This window comes from Kogia breviceps, chromosome 14 (genome assembly GCF_026419965.1).
Source record: "Kogia breviceps isolate mKogBre1 chromosome 14, mKogBre1 haplotype 1, whole genome shotgun sequence".
Lineage (NCBI taxonomy): Eukaryota > Metazoa > Chordata > Mammalia > Artiodactyla > Physeteridae > Kogia > Kogia breviceps.
The window spans coordinates 14029373-14045057 of record NC_081323.1 but is presented as its reverse complement, the minus strand read 5'-3'; the positions used below and the strand labels follow the sequence as shown (position 1 = coordinate 14045057).

Here is a 15685-nt window from a genome sequence, read left to right as displayed (position 1 = left end):
AAAGTAATGAGGGTGATATTTTAGACCTGATGGTCAGGGAAGCTTCTCTGAGGAGGTGACATTTGAGCAGAGACCTGGATAAAGTGAGAAACAAGCATATATTCGGGAGCAAAGTGTTCTAGGTAACGGAAACAGCATGTGCAAAGGCCCTGAGGCAGGAGAGTTTGAGTATGTGGCTGGAGTAAAGTGGAGAGGGGAGAGCAGTAAGGAAGTGAGGTCAGGGAGGTCAATTCTGTGAAACCCCCAGTTCCAGAACTTAGGGCTTTGAAGCTCTTTCATGGCCACAAAGGAAAATAATCTCCAGGCCCAGGGTTGATTAACATTCTTTATTTTATAGAATTTTCAATCAGAAGTATTTGAAATCACGATTCATCCAGTTATAAGCCCCTTGGGTTTCTCTGTGAATGAATTTCTCCACTGCCCCATCCAATAGGAGTGCACGCCCCACCCCAACGGGCTGTAACTGTGACTAAATGTTGAAGTAACCCCATGGGAAGGACAGGGAGCCCATTCTCCCTACTCCCCACTGCTCCCAGGGGAACATCCATGACTCATTTGTGCTGTTTCAAGAACAAGTTCAGTCCCTGGGTGCCGCTTCCCAGCCCGAGCTGCTTGGGGAACCTCATCCCTCAGAGGCGTAGGAAGTCGGGGATGTGAGCTTTCTGGGCCCCTCAGCCGGTGCCTTTTCGAGATGTTCCTACTTGAAGTAAGGAGGGATCAGATCCTCTAGGACAGACCCCACCAGCCACTGGCTCAGGGGAAGTCTTAAGTTGTCCTCATCTGTAGAAGAGGATTATGGTGTTTCCCTGCCTGAAACATTTGACCTCTTACAAGGCCCCAATTTATCTTTTGACTTTTCTCTCACCCCTGAAAAATGTGGCCTTTGCTTATGTGACCCAAACATGCTTCCCGCTTTGGGTCGGGGTGGGGAGGTAAAGACCAGCTCCTGGAGCAAGAAGAAGCCTGCAGCCACGAAGGCCCCTGCGGGCCACGTGCGGAAGGGGCCCGGCTGGAGGGGCCATGGGTCACCTGTGAGAGGGCATGGCCCAGACTTGGCCTGACCCTGGAACTGTGGCCGCACTGAATCAGACTGAACAGGAAAATCCTAATAAGCTTGGGTAGAAAGGTCTAGAACTCCCCTTGTGTGCTCGGGAGCCCGGAGAAGCAGCAAGGAGGCTTTGCACGATCTCCATGTCCTCGGGATGTCATCTGTCCCTCCCCCTGTCTCCAGGGATTGAAAATACCCCTGGATGCTGGGTATCAGCAGGGGTGATATTTGAATAACTGGCAGAGAATTGGCCCCCACCAAGCAGAGCACACGCCAGCTGTGAACAGCTGGAACAGCTGGACTGGGACACAGCAGCCCCAAAGTCTCTTGAAGGAAGGTGATCCCTAAAGGCAAGATGGTCTCTCCAGATGGTAACTCGTGTAGTCAGTGAGGGCTGCTAGCTGTGCTTCCCACCCTACCTATTCAAGACAAACGCCATTCCAGATTTGCTTATTGTTGCTGAAACTGGGCTTTCTTGTATCCTAACCACGGAACAGCTCAGGGATAAAGGAGCTTGTTGCTCAGGCAGCAGATCTGGGAGGTAGCTGCACCCTGAACTGCATGACAGAGGAGAAGGTATCCTAGAGAACGAGACTATGGGCCCGAGTGGACCACTGGAAGTCACCCTTGCTTGCTGCGTACTGGATCACAGAGAAGAATTGCTTGATCATCCTGTAGGGTCCTGGCAGCAGAGGATGGCGAGAACTTCTGGGAGGGCCCAGCCCAAAGAGAGTACCTGAGGGGGGCTCAGAGGGTCTGAAACGTGTCATTGGCCAAGGTGGATGGCAGTGCTGTGACATTGGGTAGGTGGATGTTGGCCCAGTCCGGGAAGGTGCCCAGCTGGAAGATGGTCTGCGCCCAGGTATTCATGGCCAAGCTGAGCAGCAGGACGCCCATCACGTTCATCAGGAGTCCTGTCCGCGCCTGCAATGGAGCCCAGCGTGAGGGAGGGAGGGGTCTGCTCGAGGCCCATTATACAGATGGAAAAGCCCAGGCTCAGAGTCAGAAAGTCCTTCACCCAAGACTGCACAGCTGGGAAGTGATGGAGCCAGACCCAAACCCGGGTTGGTCGATACCCAAGACCCTTCCATCTTTACGCGCCTTAGGCTGACCCTCAAGGAGCTGAAAATGTCCCCATTCACTGAGCGGTTTCTAGGTGCCATGCAGTTGTCGCAGCGCTGTGTAATTTACCCTGAAAGCAACCCTGTGAGGGCTGCTCTCATCTTCATCATCATCATTATTCCCATTTTACAGAAGAGGGAAATGAGGCTCAGAGAATTTGGCTCACCCAGGATCACACAACCTGAAAATAAACTGCTTTGATCAGTAAACATACCCTCTGCTTTTCATGTACTGTCTCCCTCATAGAAGGCAGCCTCCTCAGAGGCAGGCCTGTGTCTCCCCTACGCTGTTCACCCCCCTGCCCAGAACATGGAATGTGCTCAGCACATATCTGTGCAGTGGATGAACCCACAGTGGATGAATGTCTGTCTGCCTGGGTCCCTGCTGTCTCTCTGCTCTGCGATCTCTTTCTGCCTCTCACCGTCTCCATTTGTCCTGGGGGAGCTCTGTGCCTGGAGAGCCTGCATGGGTTGAGGACTGGTTAAGCAGATTCCCCCTGCTCAGTTGCACCAGCTTAGGACCCCGAAGCTTAGGTCCCTGAGCACCCGCGGTGCAGACACCCCAGGCGGCCAGGGGAGCAGGAAGCAGGCGGAGGACGGGGCAGGAGCCGGTTCAGCAGGGGAGCCTGGGGGAGAGCCCTGCGGAAAGCTGGAGGTCCCCCGCCACGGCCACGACCCTCGGCCTCTGCGTCCTCTCCAGCAGGCTGGGCACCGAGGCCCGGCCCTAAGTCCCAGGTGTGGGCCACTAGTCCTCTCCTAGAGACGCCGCCACCGGGCACAGAGCACTTGGCCAAACAAGTCAGAAGACACGGCGGTGCCCAGAGAGAGGGGAAGCCCCTCGTCTCTGAAGCAAACTTTGGAAAGTAGTCGCGGAGGCGGTCCTTCCTGAAGTTGCCTAAGCATAAGAATCATCTCAGAGTGTTTGCTAAAAGGTATATTTCTGGGCTCACTCGGAAGGACCTAGTCAGAAATTGCGGGATGTCGGGGGAAGCACAAGTCCTGCCTTGATGCCTTGCCCACCCCTGGCGTCCACCCACCTCCCCGGACCTCTGCTAGAAAATGCCCAGACTCACCATGTCTTTGACCAGCAAGTGTCCAGAGGCGAAGGCGATGGAGTTGGGGGGTGTCGAGACTGGAAGCATGAAGGCATAGGAGCAGCCGACTGTGCCGGGGATCATCAAATACAGGGGGTGCACCCTCAGACGGATGGCCTGGGCCCAGCAGGGGCGGGAGAGACCGAGACCGAGAAACACAGAGAAACCACACGGGAGGTGGAGACAGGTGGAGAGACGGAGATCCGTGGAGAGAGATTGGCGAGTGAGAGAGAACGAGAGAAACAAACAGGAAGACGGATTTAAAGACACACAGAGAGAAATGCGGCCGGAGCGGACACACAGGCAGAAACGGAGACAGACAGACAAGAAGAGAACCAGACCGAGGGAGATATGGAGAGAACATTCCTAGGTTAGCGACATTCCAAGCACATGCAGGTTCACCAGGGAGGATGGGCTGGGGAGATTAGTCTAGAACACTCCCTCTTCCAACTTGAGTGCGTATCAGAATCACCTGGAGGGCTTGTTAAAACCCAGAGCGCTTGCGCCACCTCTTGCAGAGTTGCTGAGTCAGCAGGTCTAGGGCAGGGGGCCCCCAAGAGTTTGCGTTTCTAACAAGCCCCCAGGTGAGGCTGATGCTTCTGGTTCAGGGACCACATCTTGAGAACCACGGCTCTAAAAAGCCTCAAGTCCCCTGCCTGGTCCTTCTCTCAGCCTAACAATCCAAACAGCTGGCCTCTGGGTACCTTTTGTTGGGGCCTCACTGGATTTCAGAGATAAAGAGAGCTCAAGGTAGCACCCGTCGGCACTCATTTCCAAATTTCTAAGACCCTGTGGATCAAAGGTGTCTGTGGGTTGGCCTCAGTTAGCAGACCGCCGGGTCATCACCTCCCCCAAATGACATGGCCACCTATAACTCATGTTGATCACTTCGCCAGCATTTTATTTTAAGATAAGGATTTTTTTGGCCCCCCTAGGGAATTTTTGTAAACCAAAGCATATACATTTTCTCAAAAGGCACTGAGGTCACCCTCTTGCATGTAAAATGTTTTGATTTTGATGATAAGCAACGTTTAGAAGAATAAATCATTTGCTAGTATCTTCTTCAGCAAAAGCTGTCCCTGCAGACCTGACTGGGTCTGCTCTCCCTCCTCTCCCCCAGGGCACCCCCATCTCTCTCAATTGCCAGATCCATCAGATCCTGGGGAAGGGTGTGTTTAAATCCAATCACACTTAGCAAGGCTATGGGGACCCCTACCCCACACTGCTGGTGGGAGTGGAAATGGCACGCCCACACTTGGGAGGGCAATTTGTCCATTTCTTACAAAATTGTAAACGCACATGCTCTTTCACCCAGGGATCTCAGCTCTGGAGATCTAGATGTATCTACATATAAAAAGGTGCTCAGACAAGGAGAGGCCAAGGCAGCATTGTTGGGAAATAGCAGAGGCCGGAAACAACCTCTGTGTTCATCAGTAGAAGATTGCTTAAATAAAATCAGCAACTATGGATTCATAATGGAATATTCTCTAGTCACTGAGAAAGAATAAAGTGTACCTGTGTGAGCTAATACAGTGTGATATCCATTATAAATTGATGCATAAATAAACAAGTAAAAAGCAAAAAGTGATTCAGATAGTGTGCCTGGTATATCACTGTTTGCATACAAAGCATATACTTGCAACATTGATTTAACTTTATCATTTTGGTCTATATTGAGATAATCATATGGTTTGGTCTTCTTTAGTCTACTTAAATATAAAACTATACTGACAGTGTCTGTTAATCAGTTTTGAAATTTCTAGTAGAATTCATATGATCCTGGATCCATTTTGTTATTCGCATCCTTGTTTACATGTGACATTGAGTTGTAACTTTCTTTTCCTTTGCTCTCCTTCTGTTTTTGGTGTCAGGGTTTTGCTAACCTTGTACCTTGATTGAACAGCTTTCTCGATCTTTCTGTGCTCTGGAACACTTGGGGTAAGTGGGGACTATCTGTTCCTTGAAGGTTTGCTAGCTCTCACCTCAGACATCCCTCATGGGGCTAGTGATTTTTAGAGCAGTGATTCTCAACCGGGGATAATTTTGTCTCCCCAGGAGACATTTGGCAATGTCCGGAGACATTCTGGATTGTCACAATTTAGGGGGGATGCCTTTGGTACCCAGTAGGTAGAGAACAGGGATGGTGCTAAACATCCTACGATTCACAGGACAGCTTCACATAACAGAATTCTCTGGCCCAAAATGTCAGTAGTGCTGAGAAACCCTGCTTTGGAGGGAGGCTAGAGCTTTGCCTACCTACCATTAGAATTTCTCCACCCAGATTTTCTACTTCTTCTTAATCCATATTTGGCAATTCCTATTTTCCTAGAAAACTCTCCATGTCACCATGGGTTACTTTATCCAAAGGAGGGAATCTGGTGCATTTGGAAAATATTTACTCTGTTTACGCATTTCTTAAAGAAAAAAAAAACAGTATTCTTTTTAAAAGACATATCATGGTTCTGATACTGTCATGCATTTTGGCCGAGAGCGATGACCAACTGTGGCTCCCGGTGGAGCTCCCAGGAGCGAGAAAGGGCTTTCTGAAACGTGTGTTGGGGAGAGGTGTTTCCCTCCCGCCCCCGGACCCCACGTGGACCCTCACCAGCTCCGCCAGGACAGGCAGAAAGATGATGATAGTGGCCGTGTTGCTGGCAAACTCCGTGAAGAAGGCAACAACCACAGTGATGAGCAGCACGGCCAGCGCCGGCGGCAGCTCCTCCAGCGGGTGCAGCTGCCCGCCAATCCACGCGGACAGCCCCGACTCCTGCAGGCGGCAGCAAACGAGGACACCTCTTCACCCCCCAGCCCTCCGCCAGCCGCCCCGCCCCCGAGCCTGGGCCAAGGTGGGGGGGGGTGGTTAGGGTCGGCCACGGCCGTGACAACTACGCCCTTTCACACATGAGCTTCAGAGAGGGTGAGGCACCCGCTCAAGGTCACGTATTCCATCCTGGACTTCAGTCAGCTTCTCTGCTTCCTGAGCTGCTCTGTGCTCCATACTCTACAGGCCCAGGCCCCAAACCCCTGGATCCTCGAAGAATCCATTTGGTTCTCCAAATAATCCATTTGGTGGTGGGACCCTCAACTTGAGTGGGAGATGGGAACTGGACCCCCCCATGCTAAATCTTCTCATTCCTCCAGTGATGGTTATTAATTACAAAAATATTAACACATTTATACAAAATAGTCATGATTAATTTCATAATTATTATGTAGTGATACATACCAAATATATAATACGTACAAGATATTATATATATCATATATAATAGGAAACGTGTCAGTTATATATCAAATACAACACAATGAATAGGATTCTCAATAATAAAGATATTTATAATGAGTAGTACAATGGTGGTACCACAAACACTAACATTATTAACATATTATTCATTATCATAAGAATCACCATTATTGAGGCTTTACGGGGTGCCAGGCACCTGCCTGCATTACCTCCCTGACCCTTCCCAACCATCCAGCAAGGTAAGCATTCCTCCCTGTGTTACAGAGAAGGAACCCTAACTTGGGCAAAGTTTTTGTGACTTGCTCAAGGTCCCCAAAACAGTGACTAAGATGTATTTTGCACTCAGGGCCACGTACGTCAGTAAACTAACATTCTCCTGCAAAGTTCCTTGTCACTGGGCACCCTCCACTGGATACACCAGATTGTCACTGCACCTCTTAATGAAGGGCAGTGCCCAGAGCGGACCACTGCCCTCCAGGACAGAGAAAAGACAAGGTAGATTGTCTCCTCCCTGGCTCCAGACTACACCGGCCATCAACGCTGCAGAATTACCTCCGAGCTCTCTCTCTACTGAGTTCTCCAGGAATTACTGTACTTATGAGGATTTAATAATGATACTCTCCCCCACCTCTGTCCTCACCACTTCAAATGTATCCTTAACAACCCGGAATCCAATGCACCTTCATTAAGACCCCAAAGAGGAAAAACTGATGTAAAATTGTGCTCGATGCTGCCCCCTGGTGGTGCCATGCAGCAATATCTCATTAAAGCTGCAAGGGCGCTGCCTTGTAGGTCGTTTTCTTAACAAAGGTAACAAAGTTGTAGGCTTAGGACCTGATCCAGGACAGAGTTGGATTAGACCCCTAACATTGAGAATCAAGTGTATGTCTACCATAGCCCTTTTATGGTAGACATACACTTGTATGTCTACGCAGTATCTTTTGGTACCAACAAACTTCGGTTTATCAGAGACAATTTATGCTCTTTTGTGTTTAATAGAAAATTTGCTGCTTATTCCAAAACTTAAACTTTCGTAGTGGATTCTAGAATACAGTAGTCTGTTTTTACATAAATAAAATAATACATTTGTCGCTACGATATGACTTAAAATTTACCTTCAAGGAATGAATAATACATGCTTAGTTTTCCCTAGAAGAGACCTTATAAAATTAAGGTGCTTCTTTCATATCTGCACTGGCTGATAGCTTAGAAATTATAGAATATGGCAGAATCGAGCCCCAGCCCCTCCTCTGGCCCAGGGAACGCTGCAGGGAAAAATGGGTCCACTAGTTTTTCCCAGAGGCCACAGCTCTGGCAAAGAGACCAGCAGCCGTGTGCGCAATTAAATGGAGAGCGGCTGGAGAGAGGGAATATTAATGACTCAGATGAATGAGGAGCCAAGAGCTTCCCTGTAGCCGGGCCTCTGGGTGCCAGGCTTCCAGCCAGCGTCCCAGCAGCCACTCAGGGCCCTGGCCCAGCTTCCGTAGCTGGAGGGAGGTCTGGCAGCTTCCAGAGAGAGGAGACCCCCCAGCTGCTCTCAGGGGGACTCGAACGGGCTTCACCTGCCCTTTCCCATTCCCTTCGAATCAGAAGCTCTGTTTCCTTGGAAACACACAGCCACATGGTTTTCCCAGGGACTCCAGGACCAACAACGGCCAAGGTCAGAGGCAGCATGCCCAGGGGGTGAGGACAAGGGCTCTGGAATCAGATTAAGTTTGTCCCCCCACCTTAATCCATCCTAGCTGTGTCATCCTGGGCAAGTAACTTAACCTCTCTGTGCCTCACTTCCTCTTCTGTAAACTGAGATGTACCAGTCCCTGTCCCAGAGGGTTATTGTTGGGAGAAAAGGAGCTAATCTGTAAAGCACTTAGAAAAGTGCTTGGGCACTGGGCAAGTGCCCAAAACATGCCAGCTGCCATTAGTGGCATCAAGTCACGAGATGTCAGAGGTGTTAGAACACTCAGAAACTGCCCCATGCTGTGCTTGTCAAACTGTGCTCCTTACAGCCCTCACAGATGCCAAGAGGTACCTGAGGCCACATCGCAGGATGGGAGGGGGAGGCTGAACTGTGCCCTCTTCCTCCTCCTTTCCCAGTTCCACGAGGTCCTCTCTCCCTGATCTCTCTGACATATAGTAGGGTCAGATCTTAAAGGAGGGTGTTATGGTAGAAGTGGAATGTTTAAAGTTAAAATCTCTGGGACTTCCCTGGTGGCGCAGTGGATAAGAATCCGCTTCCCAAAGCAGGAGACACGGGTTTGATCCCTGGTCCGGGAAGATCCCACGTGCTGCAGAGCAACTAAGTCCATGCACCACCGCTACTGAGCCTGCGCTCTAGAGCCGCCAGCCACAACTACTGAGCCTGCGCTCTAGAGCCGCCAGCTACAACTACTGAGCCTGCGATCTAGAGCCTGTGAGCCACGACTACTGAGCCCGCGCGCCTAGAGCCTGGCTCCTTAACAAGAGAAGCCACTGCAATGAGAAGCCCGCGCACCGCAACAAAGGGTAGCCCCCACTCGCCGCAACTAGAGAAAGCCCGCGCGCAGCAATGAAGACCCAATGCAGCCATAAATAAATAATAAATAAATATATATATTTTTAAAAAGTTGAAATCTCAATAGAAAACCCTTGAAAATCTCTTTAAAAGCCTCATAAAACACAATAGGCTCAGCTGTGTGTGTACAACTGTATAAGAATTCTTAGGTAAAGAGAGTCAGTCAATTTGATTAAAGGAAAGGAGGAAGACTTTACGCACATGTGTGAACATTCAAACCACTGTAATACTTACAAGCTGTGTGGCATTGGGCAAATTAATGAACGTCTCTGTTCCTTGATTTCTTCAAGGGGCTGTGGTGAGGCTTAAATGAGTACAGGTAGAAACGATTCCTCTATATAGTAAGTACAGAACAGGGCTTATTGTTACTTATTTAACAAACACCTAATATAGTGCTCACTCTGTGCTGGGCACTCTTCTAAGTATTTTGTTAATGTTAACTTATTAATCTTCGAAACAACTCCATGAAGTAAGTAGTAGAATTATCTATATTTTATGGTTGAAGAAACTGAGGCACAAAGAGGTTGTGATTTGCCCAGATAAGTCAATTAAGTTTGGAATTTTGAGCCCAGGATCTGGCTCTTACTTCATCAGTCTACCTCGTCAATAAAATAACAACAACAGCAACAATAATAATAATAAGATAACTCTCCAGCAGGAAATGAGGGATTCAGGAGAATACACACATTTCTACTTGCCTATAGGGTCTGTTCCACCCTGATTTAATACCAAGCTTGTATCACTGAATATATTTGTAGATAAGTTTATTGTGTGTAGAGATTCAAAGAGATATAAATGAAGGTGTCAGAATAAGAGCTTTTTCTATGAGACAGTAAAATTATAATAACAAGAAAAGTGGTGAGGTTGACATAGGCTGCTGGTTTTAACACCTGGTCTGTATCAGCCCTCTGCTAGGTACTTGCCATCCATCATGTCATCAGTCCTCAAAACAGCCCATATTGTAGGTCTTGTCCAACCAATATTTATTAAATGATCATGTTATGTACTAGGACTTTTCTAGATGCTTAGATAAGACAGGTATGGTCCCTGCCCTTGTGGAGCTTACATTCTAGTAACAGAGATACCAATAAACAAACAAATGAACAGGATCACTTGGGGAGTAGGTATGGTGTAAAGGAAATAAGTGGGGTGATAAGAGGGAGAGTGACTGTGAAGTGCAGACGCTACTTTAGACAGGGTGGTCAGGGACGGTCTCTCTGAGGATGTGACCTTGGAGCCAAGACCTGAGGGTAAGGGCACAGAGATCTCAGGCAAAAGCATTTGGCAGAGAGAAAGCAGATGCAAAGGTCCTGGGGTGCAAATGAGTCGTGTGGTTGAGGAACATTAAGGGGCCAGTGGGACTGGAGGTGAGCCCACGAGGGGATAGAGGTAAGAGCTGACATCAGGAAGGTAGGCAGGGGCTGTCGTGTGTAGGCCAAGTCAAGCCATCAGACTAGAGTCTAATTATATGGGCAGTTTTTCAGTGAGAGAAACCTGCAGTGAGGATATCAAGTGGTCAAGCTCAGAGCAAGCACTGGGATCTGCTTCCAGCCGTTCAGAACCAGCAGGTGGGAGTCCAGTCCCAGTGCAAAGGCCTCTAAGCCACAGGAGGCCTGGCTGTCACCTGGCGAGGGCACTGGGCAGGGCTAGGAAGCAGGACATGCCATGAGCACACTGGTCCCTCCTGCAGCAGGCCGCCTGTTGGGGGGATGGTACGAGCAGGGGTTGGGGGAGGGAGCAGCTGTCACACAAAGTCCTTTTTGAACAGAAACCGCGGTCAGCTGCCCAAGGCTGGGCCAGGAGCCAGACTGGCCTCCCGGCATGCTCAGCGGTCCTGCAGCCAGGCTCACTGAGAGCCAGGCTTTGTCCACCACTGCCTGAGCTTGGAGAAGCCTTTGGGGTGCAGGTCAGGCTCAGGGTGAGGCGAGGTTCATATCATCTCGATAAATAGCATCATTTCCACCGAGTTGCTCAGGGCAAGAACCTCCCCTTTTCCATAATATCTAATCATAATAAACAACTATGTCTGGCTATGTTCTAAGTTCTCCACATGTATTAATTCACTTAATAAGTGTAACAAGTCTATGAGATGGGCACCATTATTATGCCCATTTTACAGATTAGGAAATGGAGGCACACAGCTCAGAGGTGAAAGTTCGACTCCAACCAAGATGGTCTGGGTCCACTGCCCATGCTTTCTACCATTGCATTGCATGGCCTCCTCAAGGCCATGGCTAACATGCCACTCCCTCCCAGAAGCCTTCCCTGATACATCCCCAGTAGGAGGCAATAGTGAGAATAGTGAGAAGAGTCAGACAGATGCAAGTTCAAAGCTCAGCTCTGTTACCTATGAGCTGTGTTCCCTAGCATGAGTCACTTAACCTCTCTGGTCCTCAGGATTCCTAAAATGGAGACAAAAACAGTACTTTTGCTCATCCATCCTTTTGTTCCTTTTGAAGTCTGTACCTTTGTATGTGCCATTTATTGAAAAAAAATGAACAAAATAAAAATACATTTCACATAAAAAGAGTAGCTATGTAGAGAAGCTGGATGTGCCCCCCAGTCCCCCTTTAGTGCGGCCTTGGTGTGGGGTCCGTAGCGTGATGGTTCCGCTCTCGGGACTCTGAAGGCCTTCTGTCCCAGCGCAGGGAGTGCGGGCAGCAGACAGCCCTCACTGTCAGCCCCTGAGGGACCGTCTCAGACAGGGAGCTGTCCTGCCCGAGGCTATACCACTCCTGGGGCGGAGTCTCCCCACCTCTCCTGCTTCCTTCCCTCCCTACCACAGGGCACAGCTTAATGCCTGCTCACTAATCCCCGCCTCAGAGTCAGCCTCCTGGAAGCTGAACCTGCAATCACCATGGAGTGAGTGTTTCGAGAGAACACACAGGGAGCTTTGGGCTCCTATGAGCGGTGTATCCCTTCATTTACTCTCTTCTTTAGTTACTCCCAACAATCCCCTAGAGTAAGAACTTCAAGCCCATTCGTAGCTGAGAAAACTGGTGCCCAGAGGGGTTAAGGAACTTGCCTAAAGGGCCCCAGCAAGGAGTAGGATAGCTCGGATTTGAATCCAGGTTCTCAGAGCCCCAAGCTTGGGCTTCCGTAACACTATTTGAAACTGATAATTAAAACCGAATTTTATAATGCCATTTGCAGCAACATGGATGGACCTAGAGATTATCACGCCAAGTGAAGGAAGTCAGAAAGAGAAAGACAAATATTGTATGATATCACTTATATGTGGAATATAAAATATGACACGAGTGAACTTATTTACAAAACAGAAACAGACTCACAGACATAGAGAACAGACTTGTTGCCAAGGGGGAGAGGGGTGGTGGAGGGATGGATTGGGAGGTTAGAATTAGAAGATGAAAATTATTACAGAGAGAATGGATAAACAACAAGGTCCTACTGTATAGCATAGGGAACTATATTCAATATCCAGTAATAAACCATAATGGAAAAGAATTTGAAAACGAATGTGTATATATATATATATATATATATATATAAAACAATCAATTTGCTGTGCAGCAGAAATTAAAAGTTGTAAATCAACTTTACTTCAATAAATTTTTTTTAAAACGGAATTTTCTTTTTTTTGAATTTTATTTATTTATTTTTATACAGCAGGTTCTTATTAGTTATCTATTTTATATATATTAGTGTATATATGTCAATCCCAATCTCCCAATTCATCCCACAACTCCCATCCTCCCACCCCACTTTCCCCCCTTGGTGTCCATACGTTTGTTCTCTACATCTGTGTCTCTATTTCTGCCGTGCAAACACAAAACTGAATTTTAAAAAGTAAGCGAATTGAGAAGTAATTTCAGGTTTCCTTTACCTTAATTTCCCATTGACCCTTAATTGGCTGTGGCCTCTCATACCTCGGCTTACATGGCGAAATTTGCAGGGTGGGGGGGCCCAGCTTCATGAGCTGTGGGTTCAAATCCCAGCTCTGCCTTCTGGCTGCACAAAAGTAGGCAACTTGTTTAGCCTCGAGTTGCCTCCATTTCCTCATCTTGGAAATGAGGACAGCAACAGTATCTACTTCAACTGTGTCTTTGAAGATTAACAGAGTCAGTATTTGCAAAGTGCTTCCTGAGGTGCCTGGCACTTGGGAAGTTCTCAAGAGTGAGCCGTTAGGAGGCTGGACTCTGAAATCAGACGGACTGGAGTTCGAACCCCACCCCTTAAGCAGAGGGCAACTGTATGACCTTAAGAGAATTGCTTCATTTTTCCAGGCCTCGGTTTTTCTACCTGGAAAATGGGTATAAAAATATTCCCCCCGCAGTGGTTAAGAATCCGCCTGCCAATGCAGGGGACACGGGTTCGAGCCCTGGTCCGAGAAGATCCCACATGCTGCGGAGCAGCTAAGCCTGTGCGCCACAACTACTGAGCCTGTGCTCTAGAACCTGCAAGCCACAACTACTGAGCCCATGCGCTATAACTACTGAAGCTCGCGCACCTAGAGCCCGTGCTCTGCAACAAGAAGCCACCGTGATGAGAAGCCCGCGCACTGCAACAAAGAGTAGCCCCCGCTCGCCGCAACTAGAGAAAGCCCGCACGCAGCAACGAAAACCCAACCCAGCCAAAAATTAAAAAAATTAAAAAAATAAATATTCTCCAACCCTGAGAGCCAGTGTGAGGATTCAATGAGATAATATGTTATGATACACGTTGGACACTGAAGCTGCACTTCCTCTGAGCAGGGCTGGCTGTGCTGAGACTGCGTGCCTCCGGAAATTCTGCTCTGTCAGTGCCTCACTCACTCAGTCTAGTCCCGGCTCTGCCTCTGTGCTCACAGAGCCCTCTAGAATAACATTAATAGTAACACCAAGTAATTAATATTCACAACACCTAACACAGTGGTCAAGAGCATAGGCTCTAGAGCCAAACTACCTGGATTCTTATCCTGGGTACATAGCTGTGTGGCCTCAGGCAAGTTACTTTACCTCCCTGTGCCTCAGTTTCCTAATCTATAGAATGGGGATAACGACGGCATCTATCTCATAGGCTTGCTGGGAAGTTTAAATGTGATATGTGTAAGGCACGTTGAACAGTGCCTGGTACAGGGTGAGCCTGCTAGGGTGTTACTCCTCTGTGCTCACAGGACCCTCTAGTCATGATATCAGTAGTAGTACTAGGGTAATGCTCACTGCAAGCTCCTTGAGATTCTGCACCGTACCTTTTCTCTCTCTTTCTGGGCAGCGCCAGGCACAGCACGGAGCTGGGAGGTGTTAGCTATGATGACCCTCAGGTGGCAGATGGGGAATCTGTGGTGCCCGTGGGGCCCGTGTAGTCAGCTCCTGCGCCTGCGGCTGCCCCGGGGCTGGCGCTCACCTCCCCAGGCTGCGGCCTGCCTGCTGCTCTCACCTCACAGCCTTTGGCCATGGCGAAGCCCCCTCCCAGGAGAAGGATGATGTTCCAGGGCACCGTGTCCTGAGCCTTCTTCCACGTCAGCAAGGGCTCTGTCTCTGTGTTGGGAGCTGGGCAGAGAGAAGACACTCAGCCTGGGAGGGGACACCCTTCCCCTCCGGGCAGGGAGGAGACCCAACACACATTCAGGACAGTCAGCCGGAGGAGGGGATACCGGCCCCAGCAGCCCCATCTTGGTGGGGACACTCAGGGGTCTCCAGGAAGCCACAATCTGGCTCCAGCATCCGATTTGGGGCGTCTGCTCTACTCAGAATGCAGCTTGAGAATCTTCTGGAAATGGGCAGTCCACACGCAGAACATCCTTTAAATCTCATAACAGCCCTTCTGGGTAAGTACTACTTTCACTCTCATTGACAAGAGAAAAGGCCCTCCTTGTAACTGAAGGTGTACAGAGAGGGGAAAAAAGAGGAAGGAAATGCAGGAGAATAGAAACCAAGGGAATGTTTGGTCCACGGAATTACAGGATGATTTGTATTTCTTCAAAAGCAGCCGCGTCTGCAGTAGTTAGAACAAGGGGTCGGCAAATGTCTTCCGTAGGGAGTTGGAGAGTGACTAATTTAGGCTCTGCGGGCCTCTGTTGCATCAAGGTTGCCACGATAGCATGAAAGCACCACAGACAAAAAACGGATACACGTGGGTGTGGCAGTGTTTCCATGAAATTCTATTTACAGAGTGGGTGGCAGCCCGATTTGGCCCACGGGCTATAGTTTGTCGGCCCCCCGCACTGAGAGCATCCTCCTGGACCCTGGCTCACCGTGTGCCCTTGAAACGTGACCTTGCCTCTAAGCCCCCATATCCTCAGCCAACACCTGACACAATAATAGTACCTTCTCAGAGACCAATTGGGAAGATGACACGGGCCCATATATGCAAAGGGCTCAGCACAGGATGTGGCCCAGAGCAAGCCCTCGGTCATTTATTTCACAAGTGTATATTGGGGACCTACCATGTGTCAAGCACTCTTCTAGACACCGGGGATATGGGAGCGGCGAAAACAGAGAAAATCCCGCCCATTGGAAAACTTACATTCCCATAAGTAAGGCAGGTGATAAATCAGTAAGTGTATAATGTTGGGACATTTTATGTGCTATGAAGAACAAGAAAATACAGGAAAGGGACAGAGTGACAAAGGAGGGGTGCTTTTATAGATGGTATAGTCAGAGAAGGCTTCTCTGGAGATGTCTG

The 15685-nt window shown here is 48.9% G+C and overlaps 1 protein-coding gene across 2 annotated transcripts in view; it reads right to left on the bottom strand.

Annotated features, from left to right (window-relative positions):
• Positions 1-313: 313 nt before the first annotated feature.
• Positions 314-15685, bottom strand: part of SLC13A3 (solute carrier family 13 member 3) — a 92146-nt gene continuing 76774 nt past the window's right edge. For both annotated transcript variants that reach the window (XM_059037798.2, XM_067012215.1), the window contains 4 exons: positions 14438-14550; positions 5869-6030; positions 3243-3380; positions 314-1972 (listed from right to left, as the gene is read on the bottom strand). In XM_059037798.2, coding sequence (XP_058893781.1) covers positions 1796-1972; positions 3243-3380; positions 5869-6030; positions 14438-14550 — 590 coding nt within the window. In that variant the 3' untranslated portion in view covers positions 314-1795. The remainder of the gene's footprint in view (positions 1973-3242; positions 3381-5868; positions 6031-14437; positions 14551-15685) is intronic.